The sequence below is a fragment of the Molossus molossus genome, unplaced genomic scaffold (assembly GCF_014108415.1).
Source record: "Molossus molossus isolate mMolMol1 unplaced genomic scaffold, mMolMol1.p scaffold_m16_p_9, whole genome shotgun sequence".
NCBI classification, from domain to species: Eukaryota; Metazoa; Chordata; class Mammalia; order Chiroptera; family Molossidae; genus Molossus; species Molossus molossus.
In genome coordinates, this window is record NW_023425403.1 from 97,747,927 (window position 1) to 97,762,321 (window position 14,395).

A 14,395-nucleotide genomic window follows, 5' to 3' on the forward strand; every position below is an offset into this window, starting at 1 on the left:
TCATAAGTTTCTTATCTCATTAAATTTGTCTACAGTCTGGTCACAGATATTCTTCCAAGTTCTCAATTGTATCATTTGGTTGGCATTAACCATAGCATAGTTGTTATTTAAATCACCTCTCACACCAAACTTGTGAGGTAAAGGGAGTATGAGATAGCAAGATAAAAGGAAGGATAATTAGATTTATGCAGGGAACTATGAGGAATAATTGAGTAGAATTGAATTTATGATGAAAGGATTTCGAATGTTGGAATGGAGAGACTAATTCTGAGTTGTCTCTTTGTGCATTTTCTCCTCCTATTATAGACCATCAGGTTTAAATCCTATTTGCTGAGCATGGGAATAGCTAACCCAGTCACCAGGGAAACCTACGGCTCAGGCACACAGTACCACATGCAGCTGGCTAAACAGTTAGCTGGAATATTGCAGACACCTTTAGAGGTAAAAACAAAACCTAAGTGGTCTTTTTAAATTGTGTTAAATTATATCCATGTCATCAGAAATCTTAATAAAAGCCTAACGCCTTTCAGGTATGGTTACTATTCAACCATCATGTTATTTTTTTCTTTTAGGAATATTAAATTAGTTCAGTGTACTTATTAATGGATTCTTTGTCCATAATCTTCTAAATTGACTTTAATTTTCACTTCAGATATTTATAGCTTTCTAAATCTAGTTGATCTGTAATTTTTCTTCCCTCTTTTCAGAAGGAAATATGTGATCTCTATATATTTAGATATATTTGTATATAAGTAGTCAATATACAGGTTTACAGATGTTCGTATGGAAAATAATACAATAAAAATAATAATACAGGAAAAAATTTTGTGTTTCATGTACTCACAACTGTAAACCTACTTTTGCCCCACCCTGTATATGTTCTGTTAATTTCATCATAAGATTTATCTTCGTCTATTCGGGCAATCAGAACTTTATTTATTAAAGCACTTGTATTAAGAAATATTTCAAATATATGACAACATAGACTAATGAATTCTTGTGTGCCCATCATAAAACTTCTTCTCTAAGCTAACCTCCACTCAGAATTACTGTAAAGCAGATCCCAGACTCATGTCACTTTATCTGTAAATATTTCAGCATGTAATAATAATAAATACACCTTTAAATGTAATTATAATCCCATTTCACACCTAAAAGGTTAAAAATAACCCTGGCTGGTTTGGCTCACCAGTTAGAGCGTTGATCTGAGGACTAAAGAGGTGTGAGTTTGATTCCCAGTCAAAAGCATGTACCTGGGTTGCAGGTTCGATCCCCGGCCCTGGTCAGGGTCATGTGGGAGGCAACTAATTAATGTGTCTCTTTCACATCGATGTTTATTTTTTTCTCTCTCTCTCCCCTTCCCTCCCTCCCTCCTACTGTATCTGAAAATCAATGGAAAAATATCCTTTGATGAGGATTAAAAAAAGTTAAAAATTAGTTTTTAATATTATTAAATATCAGCTTATTGTTCACATTTCCTCTTACAGTTGGTTTGTTCAAATCAGGATACACTGCAATTGGTTGTCTCTCAAGTTTTTTTTTTTTTTTTTTTTAAATTTTATGGGTTTTCCCTTCTTCGTCTGTACCCTCAGCCGACCCCTCACCTCCCAATTTATTGATTGGAGAAACTAGTAGTTTATCTGATATTATCTCAATCTGGATTTTGCTGACTTGTATGTTATCATGGTACCCTGTAAACTGATAGTTATATCTAGAAGTTCTTTTTTTTTCTGACAAGAATACGTCATAGAAGTGTTGTACAGTTTCATCAGGAGGTACATAATGTTTGATTGTCTTTTCTTTATGATGTTCGTAGCCATTGACAGTCATTATCTGGATTATTCATTAAGAGTAGCAAAATGGTGATATTCTTCTTTTAAATCTTTGTTGTTGAATGTAGAATGTATTACAGATGTTCCACATTTTCCCCCCATTGACCCCCTCCTCCCCACTCCCGCCCCCCTCCTGCCTTTTCCCACACAATTGTCTGTGTCCATTGGTTATGTATATAAGTTCTTTGGTTTATTTCTTCCCACCCCCTCAACTCCTTTCCCTTTGAGGTTTGTCAATCTAGCAATGAATTTGTACTTCTTCATCCCTTCACCTTTTTCACCCATTCCCCCAACCCCCCTCCCAACTGGCAACCAACAAAATGTTCTCTGTATCTCTGAGAATGTTTCTGTTCTACCTGTTCATTTTGTGTGTAGATTCCATTGTTGATAGATATGTATTCATTGCCATTTTGTTTGCTCATATATTTTATCTTTTTCTTCAAAAAGACCCTTCATCATTTCATATAATGACGGTTTGGTGGTGATGAACTCCTTTAACTTTTTCTTGTCTGGGAAAGTTTTTATATGGCCATCGATTCTAAATGACAGCTTTGCAGGATAGAGTAATCTCGGTTGTAGGTTCTTGCTTTTCATCACTCTGAATAATTCTTGCCATTCCCTTCTGGCCTGCAAAGTTTCTTTTGAGAAATCAGCTGACAGTCTTATGGGAACTCCCTTGTAGGTAACTAACTACTTTTCTCTTGCTGCTTTTAAGATTCTCTCTTTGTCTTGAACCTTTTGCATTTTGATGATGATGCTGTGTCTTGGTGTGGGCCTTTTGGGGTTCATCTTGTTTGGGACTCTCTGTGCTTCCTGGATTTGTATGCCTGTTTCCTTCACCAAGTTAGGAAAGTTTTCTGCCATTATTGTTTCAAATAGGTTTTCGATTTCTTGTTCTTGCTCTTCTCCTTCTGGCACCCCCAAGATGCGAATGTTGGCACGCTTGAAGTTGTTCCAGAGGCTCCTTACACTATCCTCCCTTTTTTGGATTCTTTTTTCTTTTTGCTGTTCTGATTGGGTGTTTTTTGCTTCCTTATGTTCCAAATCGATGGTTTGCTTCTTGGATTTACCTACTCTACTATTGAATCTGTGTAAATTATTCTTTATTTCAATTAATGCCTCCTTCTCTGACTGTGCATCCATCATTTCTGACTGGTCCTTTTTTATGCTCTTGAGACCCTCACTAAGTTCACTGAGGTTCTCACTGAGTTCATTGAGTATCCTTATAAGCAGTATTTTGAACTCAGCATCTGTTAGGTTGTTTATCTCCATTTTGCTTAGTTCTTTTATTGGGGTTTTGTTCTGTTCTTTCATTTGGGACTTGTTTCTTTGTCTCCTCATTTTGGCTGCCTCCCTGTGTTTGTTTCTGTGTATTACTTAACGAGCAGTATGGGGCTAGCTGAGACCAGATGCTGCTTGTTTGAAAGAATTTAGGAAAAACCTGAAGCAGGATCCAAGGCAGGCCAATCCTATGGTTAAGCAAGTGGCAACAGCTTGGGTGGGCCTGAAAGTGGGGTGGGGCGGGCCTGGGCCTCAGGGAGTTACCAGGGCGGGGCTACCAGTGTGAGCCAGGTTGCTGGAGTCCCAGATATGGCGACTGTCTGCTGCCCCAGGGAAGGGCTCACCAAAGGAACAAAGGCCTCTGACACCATGTTTGTCCCGGAGAAAGCCCCCTCTCCAGCCCTCGCTCCAGTGCCAAACAGCTCAGTTCTTCCCTGTATGTCTCTGGTGCCCCTCGAGCTGCCTCCCCTCCAAGCTTAGAGGGAGAGAGTCCGATAAGTCTGTGCGCGGGCCCTTTAAGGAGATGCCTGGGTCTCCAGCTGCCGCAGTCTCCCTGCGCCTCAGTTCCCACTGGTTTTTCCAGCCATAGGTTATGGGGATTCTCTACCTGGCACTGGAACCCTGAGCGGGGCTCCTGGTGTGGGACGGGGACCCCTCAGTCCTCAGGAAGGACCTTCCCAGCCGAGGTGTCCTCCTGATTTTTATCCGCCACACGTGGGTGTGGGACCAGTTCAACTCACCACCAGCCCTCGGGGCTCCGACCCCCCTACAGTCTGGATGTGGCTGCTGTTTTAATTCCGTAGTTGTAGGACTTCCATTCAGCTTGATTTCAGGCGGTTTTGAATGATGATTGTTCTGTAGTTTAGTTGTAACTTTGATGTGGTTGTGGGAGGACGCGATACCGCGTTTACCTATGCCACCATCTTGACCGCAAGTCTCTCTTATTTAGTTCTACAGTTTCTTCTTTGTTTATTAGCTGGAATAATTTAAAACACTTTTTTTTTTTTCTGTCAGAGTTGATTTGTATATTTATTTAAAAAAAAATTTTTTTTTTGTTACAGATGTTTCTCCTTTTTTACCCCATTGGCAACCCCCTCCCCATGTCCCTCACCCCGTCCCCGGCTTTGTTGTCCATGTCCATTGGTTATGCATACATGCATATAAGTTCTGTGGTTTATCTCTTTCCACCCCCCCAACCCCCTCTTCTGAGTGATGTCAGTCTGTGCCCTACTCCCATGTTTCTGGTCTACCATATTCCTCAGACTATTATGTTCATTAGATTTTGTATATAAGTGAGATCATGAGATATTTGTCTTTTTCTGCTTGGCTTATTTCACTTAGGATAATACTTTCCAGATCTCTCCATGTCCTTGCAAAGGATAAGAGATCTTTCTTTCTTAGAGCTGCATAGTGCTCCATGTGTATATGTACCACAGCTTTTTTATCCATTCATCTACTGATGGAAACTTGGGCTGTTTCCAGATTTTAGCTATTGTAAATAGTGCTACTATGAACATGGGGGTACATATATTCTATCTAATTGGTGTTTCAGGCTTCTTAGGGTATATTCCCAGCAGTGGGATCACAGGGTCAAATGCAAGTTCAATTTTTAATTTTTTGAGGTAACACCATATTGTTTTCCATAGTGGCTGCACCAGTCTGCATTCCCAACAGTAGTGTACTAGAGTCCCCTTTTCTCCATACCCTCACCAACACTTGTTGTTTGATGATTTGTTGATGGCGGCCATTCTGACAGGTGTGAGGTGATACCTCATTGTTGTTTTAATTGGCATCTCTCTGATGATTAGTGATGTTGAGCATTTCTTCATATGTCTCTTTGCCATTTGTATGTCCTGTTTGGAGAGGTGTCTATTTAGGTCCTCTGCCCATTTTTTAATTGGGTTCTCTGTCTTCCTTTTGTTGAGTTGTATGAGTACTCTGTATATTTTGGAAATTAACGCTTTATCTGATGTATCATTGGCAATGATGCTCTCCCATACAGTGGCTTGCTTTTTCATTTTGATGATTGTTTCTTTTGCTGTGCAGAAGCTTTTGAGTTTGATGTAGTCCCATGTGTTCATTTTTTCCTTTGTTTCTGATGGCTTAGGTGATGTATCAGTGAAAATTCTACTGTATATGATGTCCGATATTTTGATGCCTACATTTTCTTCTAGAATTTTTATGGATTCACAGGTCACATTTGAGTCTTTTATCCATTTTGAGTTTATTTTTGTGTATGGTGTAAATTGATGGTCTAGTTTCTTTTTTTTGCATGTAGCTGTCCAATTTTCCCAACACCATTTATTAAAGAGGCTGTCTTTACTCCACTGTATGCTCTTGCCACCTGTGTCAAATATTAATTGAGCATATTACCTTGGGTCCATTTCTGGGCTCTCAGTTCTGTTCCACAGGTCTATATGACTGTTCTTGTGCCAGTACCAGGCTGTTTTAATTACAGTGGCTTTGTAGTATAACCTGATATCTGGTATTGTGATCCCACCTACTTTGTCCTTCTTTTTCAAAATTGCTGTGGCCCTTCGGGGACGTTTTTGGTTCCATATGAACTTTTGAAGTATTTATTCTAATTCTGTGAAATATGTCGTTGGTATTTTGATGGGGATTGCATTGAATCTATAGATTGCTTTGGGTAGTATGGACATTTTAATGATGTTAATTCTTCCAATCCATGAACAAGGTATGTGCTTCGACTTTTTTTATCTTCCTCTATTTCTTTTTTCAATGTCCTGTAGTTTTCTGAAAAGGGGTCCTTTACTTCTTTGGTTTAATTTATTCCTAGGTATCTTAATTTTGTTTGCCACGATGGTAAATGGGATTGTTGTTTCAGTTTCTCTTTCTGTGCGTTCATCATTGATGTATAAAAATACCGTCGATTTCTTGACGTTAATTTTGTATCCTGCTACTTTGCCAAATGCATTTATTAAGTCTAGTAGATTTTTTATGCTTTTAGTCTGCCCATTGAGTATGATGTTGGCTGTAGGTCTTTCATATATGGCCTTTATTATGTCGAGATATGATTCCTCTATTCCCACATTGCTGAGCGTTTTTTATCAGAAATGGATGCTGGATTTTGTCGAGTGCTTTTTCAGCGTCTATTTTTATGATCATGTGGTTTTTATTCCTCATTTTGTTTATGTGGTGTAGTACATTTATTGATGTGCGAATATTATATCAGCCTTGCATCCCTGTGATGAATCCCACTTGGTCATGGTGAATAATTTTTTTGATGTGTTGCTGGATCCGATTTGCTTGTATTTTGTTCACGATTTTGGCATCTGTGTTAATCAGGGATATTGGCCTGTAGTTTTCTTTCTTCGTAGTGTCTTTTTCTGGTTTTGGAATTAGAATTATGCTGGCCTCATAGAACGAGTTGGAAGTCTTCCTTCTTCTTGAATTTTTGAAATAGTTTGAGGAGAATGGGTGTTAGTTTTTTTATGAATGTTCCTTAAAACTCCCCCGTGAAGCCATCCAGGTCTGGGCTTTTGTTTGCCGGTAGAGTCTTAATTACGTCTTCAATTTCCTTAGTTGTTATTGGTCTGTTCAAGTTTTCTATCTCTTCCCAGTCCAGTTTTGGAAGACTGTGTGTTTCTAGAAATTTGTCCATTTTGCTTAGATGGTCGAATTTGTTGCCATATATTAGTTCATAGTAGATGTTAACAATCTTTTGTATTTCTGTGGTGTTGGTTGTTACTTCTCTTTTATTTCTGGTTTTGTATATTTGGGTTCTCTCTCTTTGTTTCTTGGTGAGTCTAGGTAAGGGTCCATCAATCTTGTGTATCTTTTGGAAAAAGCGGCTCTTTGTTTAATTGATCCTTTGAATTGTTTCTGCTCTGATGTTTACTATTTCCGTCCTTCTACTTGCTCTGTGGTTTTCTTTTTGTTTGCAGTCTAATTCGTTATGTTGTGAGGTTATAAAGTCAATTAGAAATTTTTCTTGTTTCTTTAGGCAGGCCTGTAGTGCTATGAACTTCCCTCTCAGAACTCCTTTTGCTGCATCCCATAGATTGTGTGTTGTTGTGTGTTCATTTTCATTGGTTTCCAGGAAGTTTTTAATTTCTTCCTTGATTTCCTCGGTAACCCGTTCATTGTTTAATAACATGCTATTTATCTTTGATGTGTTCAAATGTCTTTGTATGTTCTTGTTGCAATTGATTTCTAGTTTCATGCCATTGTGATCTGAGAAGATGCTTGATATGATTTCAGTCTTCTTGAACTTGTAGAGATTTAGTTTGTGTCCTATCATGTGGTCTATCTTTGAGAATGTCTCTTGTGCACTTGAGAAGAATGTGAATTCTCTAGTTTTGGGGTGTAATTCTATGTAGATATCTTTTAAATCCATTTAGTATAGTGCTTTATTTAGAGTCTCTGTTTCCTTGCTAATTTTTTGTCTAGAGGATCTATCCAGTGTTGTCAACGGGTGTTGAAGTCCTCTGCATGATTGTATTGCTGTCGATTTCTCCTTGGAAGTCCTCCAGAAGATTTTTAATATAGTTTGTGCCCCTATATTTAGTGCATATATGTTTATCAAGATTATATCTTCCTGTTGGATAGATCCTTTCAATATTATGTAGTGGCCTTATTTATCTCCAGTTATGGCCTTCATTTTGATATTTATATTATTAGATAGGAGTATTGCTACCCCAGCTTTTTTTGGTTTCCCTTTGCTTGGAAAATTTTTTCCATCCCTTCACTTTCAACCTATGTGAGTCTTTTGTTGTGAGTTGGGTCTCTTGAAAAAAACATATAGATGAGTCATGCTTTCTTATCCAATCAACTACTCTGTGTCTTTTTTTTTCAAAGCATTCAGTCCATTTACATTCAAGGTGATTATTGATATGTACTTGTTTATTGCCATTTTTGTTTAGTGTGGTTATAATTTTCTTCCTATTTCTTCTACTAATTACAGTAGTCCTTTTAACATTTCTTGCATTGCTGGTTTGGTGCTAATGTATTCCCTTAGCCTTTTTTTGTCTGGTAAGCTCTTTATTTGACCTTCTATTTTGAATGCTAGCCTAGCTGGGTAGAGTAGTCTTGGATTCAGATCCTTGTTTTTCATGACCTTGATTACTTCATGCCATTTCCTTCTGTCCTGTAGTGTTTCTTGTGAGAAGTCAGCTTATAGCGTTATGGGGTTTCCTTTGTAGGTAACCTGTTGCTTATCTCTTGCTGCTTTTAGGATTCTCTCTTTGTCTGTAATTTTTGGCATTTTAATTACTATGTGTCTTGGTGTGGGCCTGTTTGGGTTCTTCTTCCTTGGGGCTCTCTGTGCTTCTTCAACTTGAATGCCTTCTTCCTTCACCAAATTAGGGAAGTTTTCTGTCACTATTTCTTTCAGTACATTCTCTGACCCTTGTTCATTTTCTTCTTCCGGGACTCCTATGATGCAAATATTATTACATTTTTCGTTGTCCCACAGTTCTCTTAAAGTGTCTTCCTGGTTTTTAATCGTTTTTTCCTTTTGGTTTTTTGATTGGTTGATATTTTTCTACCCTGTCTTCTAATTCACTCATTCGGTCCTCAGCTTCGCCTACTCTGCTTTTTAAACCTTCCAATGTGTTTTTCATTTCTGATATGTCATTTTTGATCTCTTCTTGTTTGTTTTTAATTTCCATTTGGTTTATTGTCAGCATCTCTATGTCCTTACTCATGCTGTTGAGCTTCTTCAAGATCATGGCTCTGAATTCTAGCTCTGTTAACTTGCCTAACTGCTCCACATTGATCTCATCTTCGGTGGAGGCCTCTTATGCTTTCATTTGGGTTTTCTTTCTGTGTTTCACCATTTTGGCTATCACAGTGGGCTTTGGAGCCTGTCACCTTTTCCCTGTGGGTGTTGGTGTTCTGCTGTTGGTGGATCCCTCTCCTGGGTTTAGATGAGCGAGGGAGTACTCATGTTAAACACCACTGTCAAGTCTTACTTTCCTGGTTAAAGTTGCCAGCTCAGGAAAGGTACTGTTATCCTCTAGCTTTTTGCCTGGAGACTAGCAGTCCAGGTTACTTGAAGAGTTTTGGTTGTCAGTTGATTGAAAAACTCCCTCAGGTGCTCTATATAAGGGGATTTCCAGAGGGTGAGGCAGATGCTGGTTGTTAATGAGCCTCAATTAGCATTTCAATGGCCCACAGGGTGGGGTTGGGTCTCCGAGGGAGGGGCTGCTGACTCTCCCTAGAGCCCTTTGAAGGAGCAAGAGGGCCACTGCCCTGCGGGGCAGCAACTCAGCAAAAGCTCTGAGTGCCCTCCAAATCCCGTGTCCCCACACAGTTCCAGTCCAGTCTGCCCTCCCTCTGCCAGAGCCCCAGGGGAGTGACTGTGCCTTTTTTAGCCTCTGTCCCGGCTTTGCGCTGTGGAGCTCCTTGGGAGGTTAACCTGAGGGTGCTGCTCCCAGCTAAGGCCGCTGCTGTCTGTGGGCTCCCAGTCCCTGTCTCGCGCCTTTGCAATCCTATCAAGATGGAGTCAGTGTCCCTCGTTATATGGTTCTTGTAAGCTGCTTTTCTGTTGCTTTTTCTCATCAATTTGTCTGTGTTATAGTTGTAATGATAGTTTGGTTCTGGGAGACGGTCTATGTAGCTTCCGTTCACTCCGCCGCCATTTTGGAATCTTCTTATAACACTTTTGAAACATGGTAGAGAATGCTCTTTTCATTTAAGGAAATGTTAGAAGAGTAATAAAGACATTAATGTCCAAGTATTGAATTTGAATGTCTCATGGTATCTAAGTTCTCCTGTTTGTAAATAGTATTTTTAAAAGCTTCTCAATACATTTTATAATTTCTGATTTCACTCTGTGATTTCTAAGAAATGCTAACTGGTGCAATTATAACACAATACTGTTTAAATTTTTATATTTTAACAGGAACGAGGAGGTATAATGTCACTCACGGAGGTGTACTGTTTAGTAAACCGAGCTCGAGGAATGGAAGTAAGCATAGAATATTTAGATTTTCTTTTAAAAAAACTAAATACAGACTTTCATAATATAATACAAATTACCCTACAGTGAATACAATTTGAGGAAGGGTTGTGACTGTCAAAACTATTTTGAGAAAAAGTATGGAGCAGTGAAAAGAACACTATGTGATCTAGGAGGTAGATTCTGTTCCTGGTTTTGCTGATTGAACCTGAGTAACTTAACCTTTCAGACTCAGTTTTCCTACCCTTAAAATAAGGGTTTGGATTGACTGATAGATAGTTTTCAGCTCTAATAGTCTGTGTTTATATTGTGATTATAAGGTTGTACCTGATGCCCTTTCTATGGGATAGCTGTTTGACTTCATTGGGTTGGATGCAGAGTGCCTATAGGTAATGCAGAGGGAGAACTGCCATGCTCCTTCAGCTGTGAATCAGCCACGGCTGTTCTTTAACTCACATTGACCCTTCGTACCTAGATATCCTTGGCCTTCCAGTTTCTGTTGTGCACTCTTTGTGCCCTCATAGCCAAACACAGTTCTGTGGTGTCAGCAGTTAACTCCATCTTTCCAGTGCTCACCCTAGACCCATGAGTTAAGCCTGTGCTCTCTGTTTTTATTGGAATAGTCATAACTGCCATCGGTGAGTACTTAACAATCCACCAAGCATTCTGTACGTATTATCTCATCTGTCCTCCCAATACCTCAGTGAGGTGCAATACTTTTACTGTCCTCATCTGGGGGAAACCTGGGGTGAGGAAATTGAGGCTTAGAACTATTAAGTAACTTTACATAGGCTGCACCTGGAGACAGTGATTTGACAGGGATTTGGACCCAGGCTAGGTTGGCTCCCTAGCCATTCTGTGTGACTCAAAGCTGTGCTTGTCAACTAGCACACTGGGCTTATTCTTTTAGGCTCCGTGGTCTAGAAGGGTGGCCACTAGCTAGCTACTTGTGATGACTGTGAACTTGAAATGTAGTTAATCTAATTGATATATGTTGTAAGTATAAATTACATACTCATTTAGAAGATTTAGTACAGAAAAAGAAATGGTAAATATTTCATTAATAATTTTTATATTGATATATACAGGGTGGGGCAAAAGTAGGTTTACAGTTGTGAGTATGCAAAACAGTTTATTCTTGTATTATTAATTAATTTTATTATTTACCATACGAACAACTGTAAACCTACTTTTGCCCCACCCTGTATGCTGAATTTTTGATATGTTGGGTATATATGTATTAAAATTAATTTCATCTGTTTCTTTTAATTTTTAATATGGCTACTAGAAAATTTTATTTATTTAATTTTATTTAATTCATTTTTATTGTTGAATGTATTACAGATGTTCCTCATTTTTCCCCTATTTCCTCTTCTCCACTCCCACCCCCCTCCTGCCTTTCCCCACACACACCGTTGTCTGTGTGTTCTTTGGTTTATCTCTTCCCATGCCTCAATCCTCCTTCCCTTTGAGGTTTGTCGGTCTAACAACCAATTTGTACTTCTTAATCCCTTTACCTTTTCTACCCATTCCCCGAAACCCACTCCCATCTGGCAACCAACAAAATGTTCTCTGTATCTATGAGAATGCTTCTGTTCTTCCTGTTCATTTTGTTTGTAGATTCAAATGTCGATAGATATGTATTCATTACCATTTTGTTTGTTCATATTTTTTATCTTTTTCTTCAAAAAGACTCTTCATCATTTCATATAATAACGGTTTGGTGGTGATGAACTCCTTTAACTTTTTCTTGTCTGGGAAAGTTTTTATATGGCCATCAATTCTAAATGACAGCTTTGCAGGATAGAGTAATCTCGGTTGTAGGTTCTTGCTTTTCATCACTCTGAATAATTCTTGCCACCCGCTTCTGGCCTGCAAAGTTTCTTTTGAGAAATCAGCTGACAGTCTTATGGGAACTCCCTTGTAGGTAACTAACTGCTTTTCTCTTGCTGCTTTTAAGATTCTCTCTTTGTCTTGAACCTTTTGCATTTTGATGATGATGTGTCTTGATGTGGACCTTTTGGGGTTCATCTTGTTTGGGACTCTCTGTGCTTCCTGGATTTGTATGCCTGTTTTCTTCACCAAGGTAGGGAAGTTTTCTGCCATTATTGTTTCAAATAGGTTTTCGATTTCTTGTTCTCTTTCTTCTCCTTCTGGCATCCGCAAGATGTGAATGTTGGTACCCTTGAAGTTGTTCCAGAGGCTCCTTACACTATCCTTATGTTTTTGGATTCTTTTTTCTTTTTGCTATTCTGATTGGGTGTTTTTTGATTCCTTATATTTCAAATGGATGGTTTGCTTCTTGGCTTTACCTACTCTACTATTGAATCTGTGTAAATTATTCTTTATTTCAGTTAGTGCCTCCTTCATTTCTGACTGGTCTTTTTTTTATGCTGTTGAGGCCCTCACTCAGTTCATTGAGGTTCTCACTAAGTTCATCGGATATCCTTATAAGCAGTGTTTTGTTTTGTTTTGTTTTTTATCCTCACCTGAGGACATTTTTCGATATTTTGTTTAGATAGAGTGAGAGAGAGAGAGAGAGAGAGAGAGAAACATTGGCGTGAAAGCGACACATTGAGTGGTTGCCACCCACACGACCCAACCAGGGCTGGGGACAAACTGCAACCAAGGTACGTGCCCTTAGCGGGAACCGAACCCGGGTCTCTCCGGACCGCAGGCCGACGCTCTAACCGCTGAGCCAAACCGGCCAGGGCATAAGCAGTATTTTGAACTCAGCATCTGTTAGGTTGCTTATCTCCATTTCACTTAGTTCTTTTCCTGGAATTTTGTTCTGTTCTTTCATTTGGAACCTGTTTCTTTGTCTCTTCATTTTGGCTGCCTCCCTGTGTTTATGTCTATGTATTGCTTAACTAGAGGTATGGGTCTAGCTGAGACCAGTTACTGCTTGTTTGAAAGACTTTAGGAAAACCTGTAGCAGGATTCAAGACAGGCCATTCTTATGGTAAAGCAACTGGCAACAGCTCGGGTGGACTGGAAAGTTGGGTGGGGCAGGGCCTCAGGGAATCACCAGGGAGGGGCAAACATTGTGAGCCAAGTTGCTGGGAGTCCCAGATATGGGGGCTGTGTGCTGCCCCAGGGAAGTGCTCATCAATGAAACAAAGGCCTCTGATAGCCCATCTGTCCAGGAGAAAGCAGCCTCTCCAGCCCTCTTTCCAATGCCAAACAACTCAGTTCTTCCTCATATGTCTCTGGTGCCTTTCAAGCTGCCTCCCCCACCTTTGTAGCCTGAAGGGTACAAATCCGAGTAACTCTGTGTGCGGGCCTTTTAAGAGGAGCTGCCTCAGCCTCAGTTCCCTCTGGTTTTTCCAGCCAGAAGTGATGGGGATTCTCATCCTGGCACTGGAAACCTGAGCTGGGTGCCTGGTGTGAGACGGGGTCCCTCAGTCCTCAGGAAGGACCTTCCCAGCCAAGGTGTCCTAATTTTTTTCTGCCACATGTAGGTGTGGGACCAGCCCATTGCGCCTCTGCCCCTCCTAACAGTCTCGATGCAGCTTCTTTTTTAATTTCCTAGTAGTAGGACTTACATTCAGCTTGATGTCAGGTTGTTTTGAATGATGGTTGTTCTGTAGTTTAGTTGTAACTTTGATTTGGTTGTGAGAGGATACGATATCACGTTTACCTATGATGCCATCTTGACCGGAAGTCCCCTACTAGAAAATTTTAAATTCCATGTATGGCCCAGCTGGTGTGGCTCAGTGGTTGAGCATTGACCCATGCACCAGGAGGTTGACAGTTCTATTCCTGGTTGGCGCAAATGCCCAGGTTGTGGGCCCAGACCCCAGTAGGGGGCATGCAGGAGGTGGCCAATCATGTTCTACCTGGTTGATGTCTCTCTCTCTCTCTCTCCCTCTTCCTTCCTTTCTCTCTGGAAATCAATAAAGAAAAAAAATTTTTTTTTTAAATTTTATTTTTGTTATAGATGTTTCTCCTTTTTTACCACACTGAAACCCTCTTCCCCATCACCGCCACCCCAACCCCTACTTTGTTGTCCATGTCCATTGGTTATACGTACATGCATATAAGTTATGTGGTTTATCTCTTCACTCCCCCCACCATCCCCTCTTCTGAGGGTTGTCAAGTCTGTACCCTACTTCCACGTCTCTGGGTCTACCATATTCCTCAGACTGTTATGTTCATTATATTCCACAAATAAGTGAGATAATGTGATATTTGTCTTTCTCTGCTTGGCTTGTTTTGCTTAGGATAATACTTTCCAGGTCCCTCCATGTCACCTCAAAAGATAAGAGATCTGTCTTTCTTACAGCTGCATAGTACTCCATTGTGTATAGGTACCACAGCTTTTTTATCCATTCGTCTACTGATGAACATTTGGGCTGTT

At 39.8% G+C, this 14,395-nt stretch overlaps 1 protein-coding gene across 1 annotated transcript in view; it reads left to right on the forward strand.

Annotated features, from left to right (window-relative positions):
• The window catches only part of VPS36 (vacuolar protein sorting 36 homolog), a 37,889-nt gene that overhangs the window by 15,076 nt on the left and 8,418 nt on the right, over positions 1 to 14,395 (forward strand). Inside the window, exons 8-9 of the mRNA XM_036249976.1 lie at positions 307 to 441; positions 9,979 to 10,044. Coding sequence (XP_036105869.1) covers positions 307 to 441; positions 9,979 to 10,044 — 201 coding nt within the window. The remainder of the gene's footprint in view (positions 1 to 306; positions 442 to 9,978; positions 10,045 to 14,395) is intronic.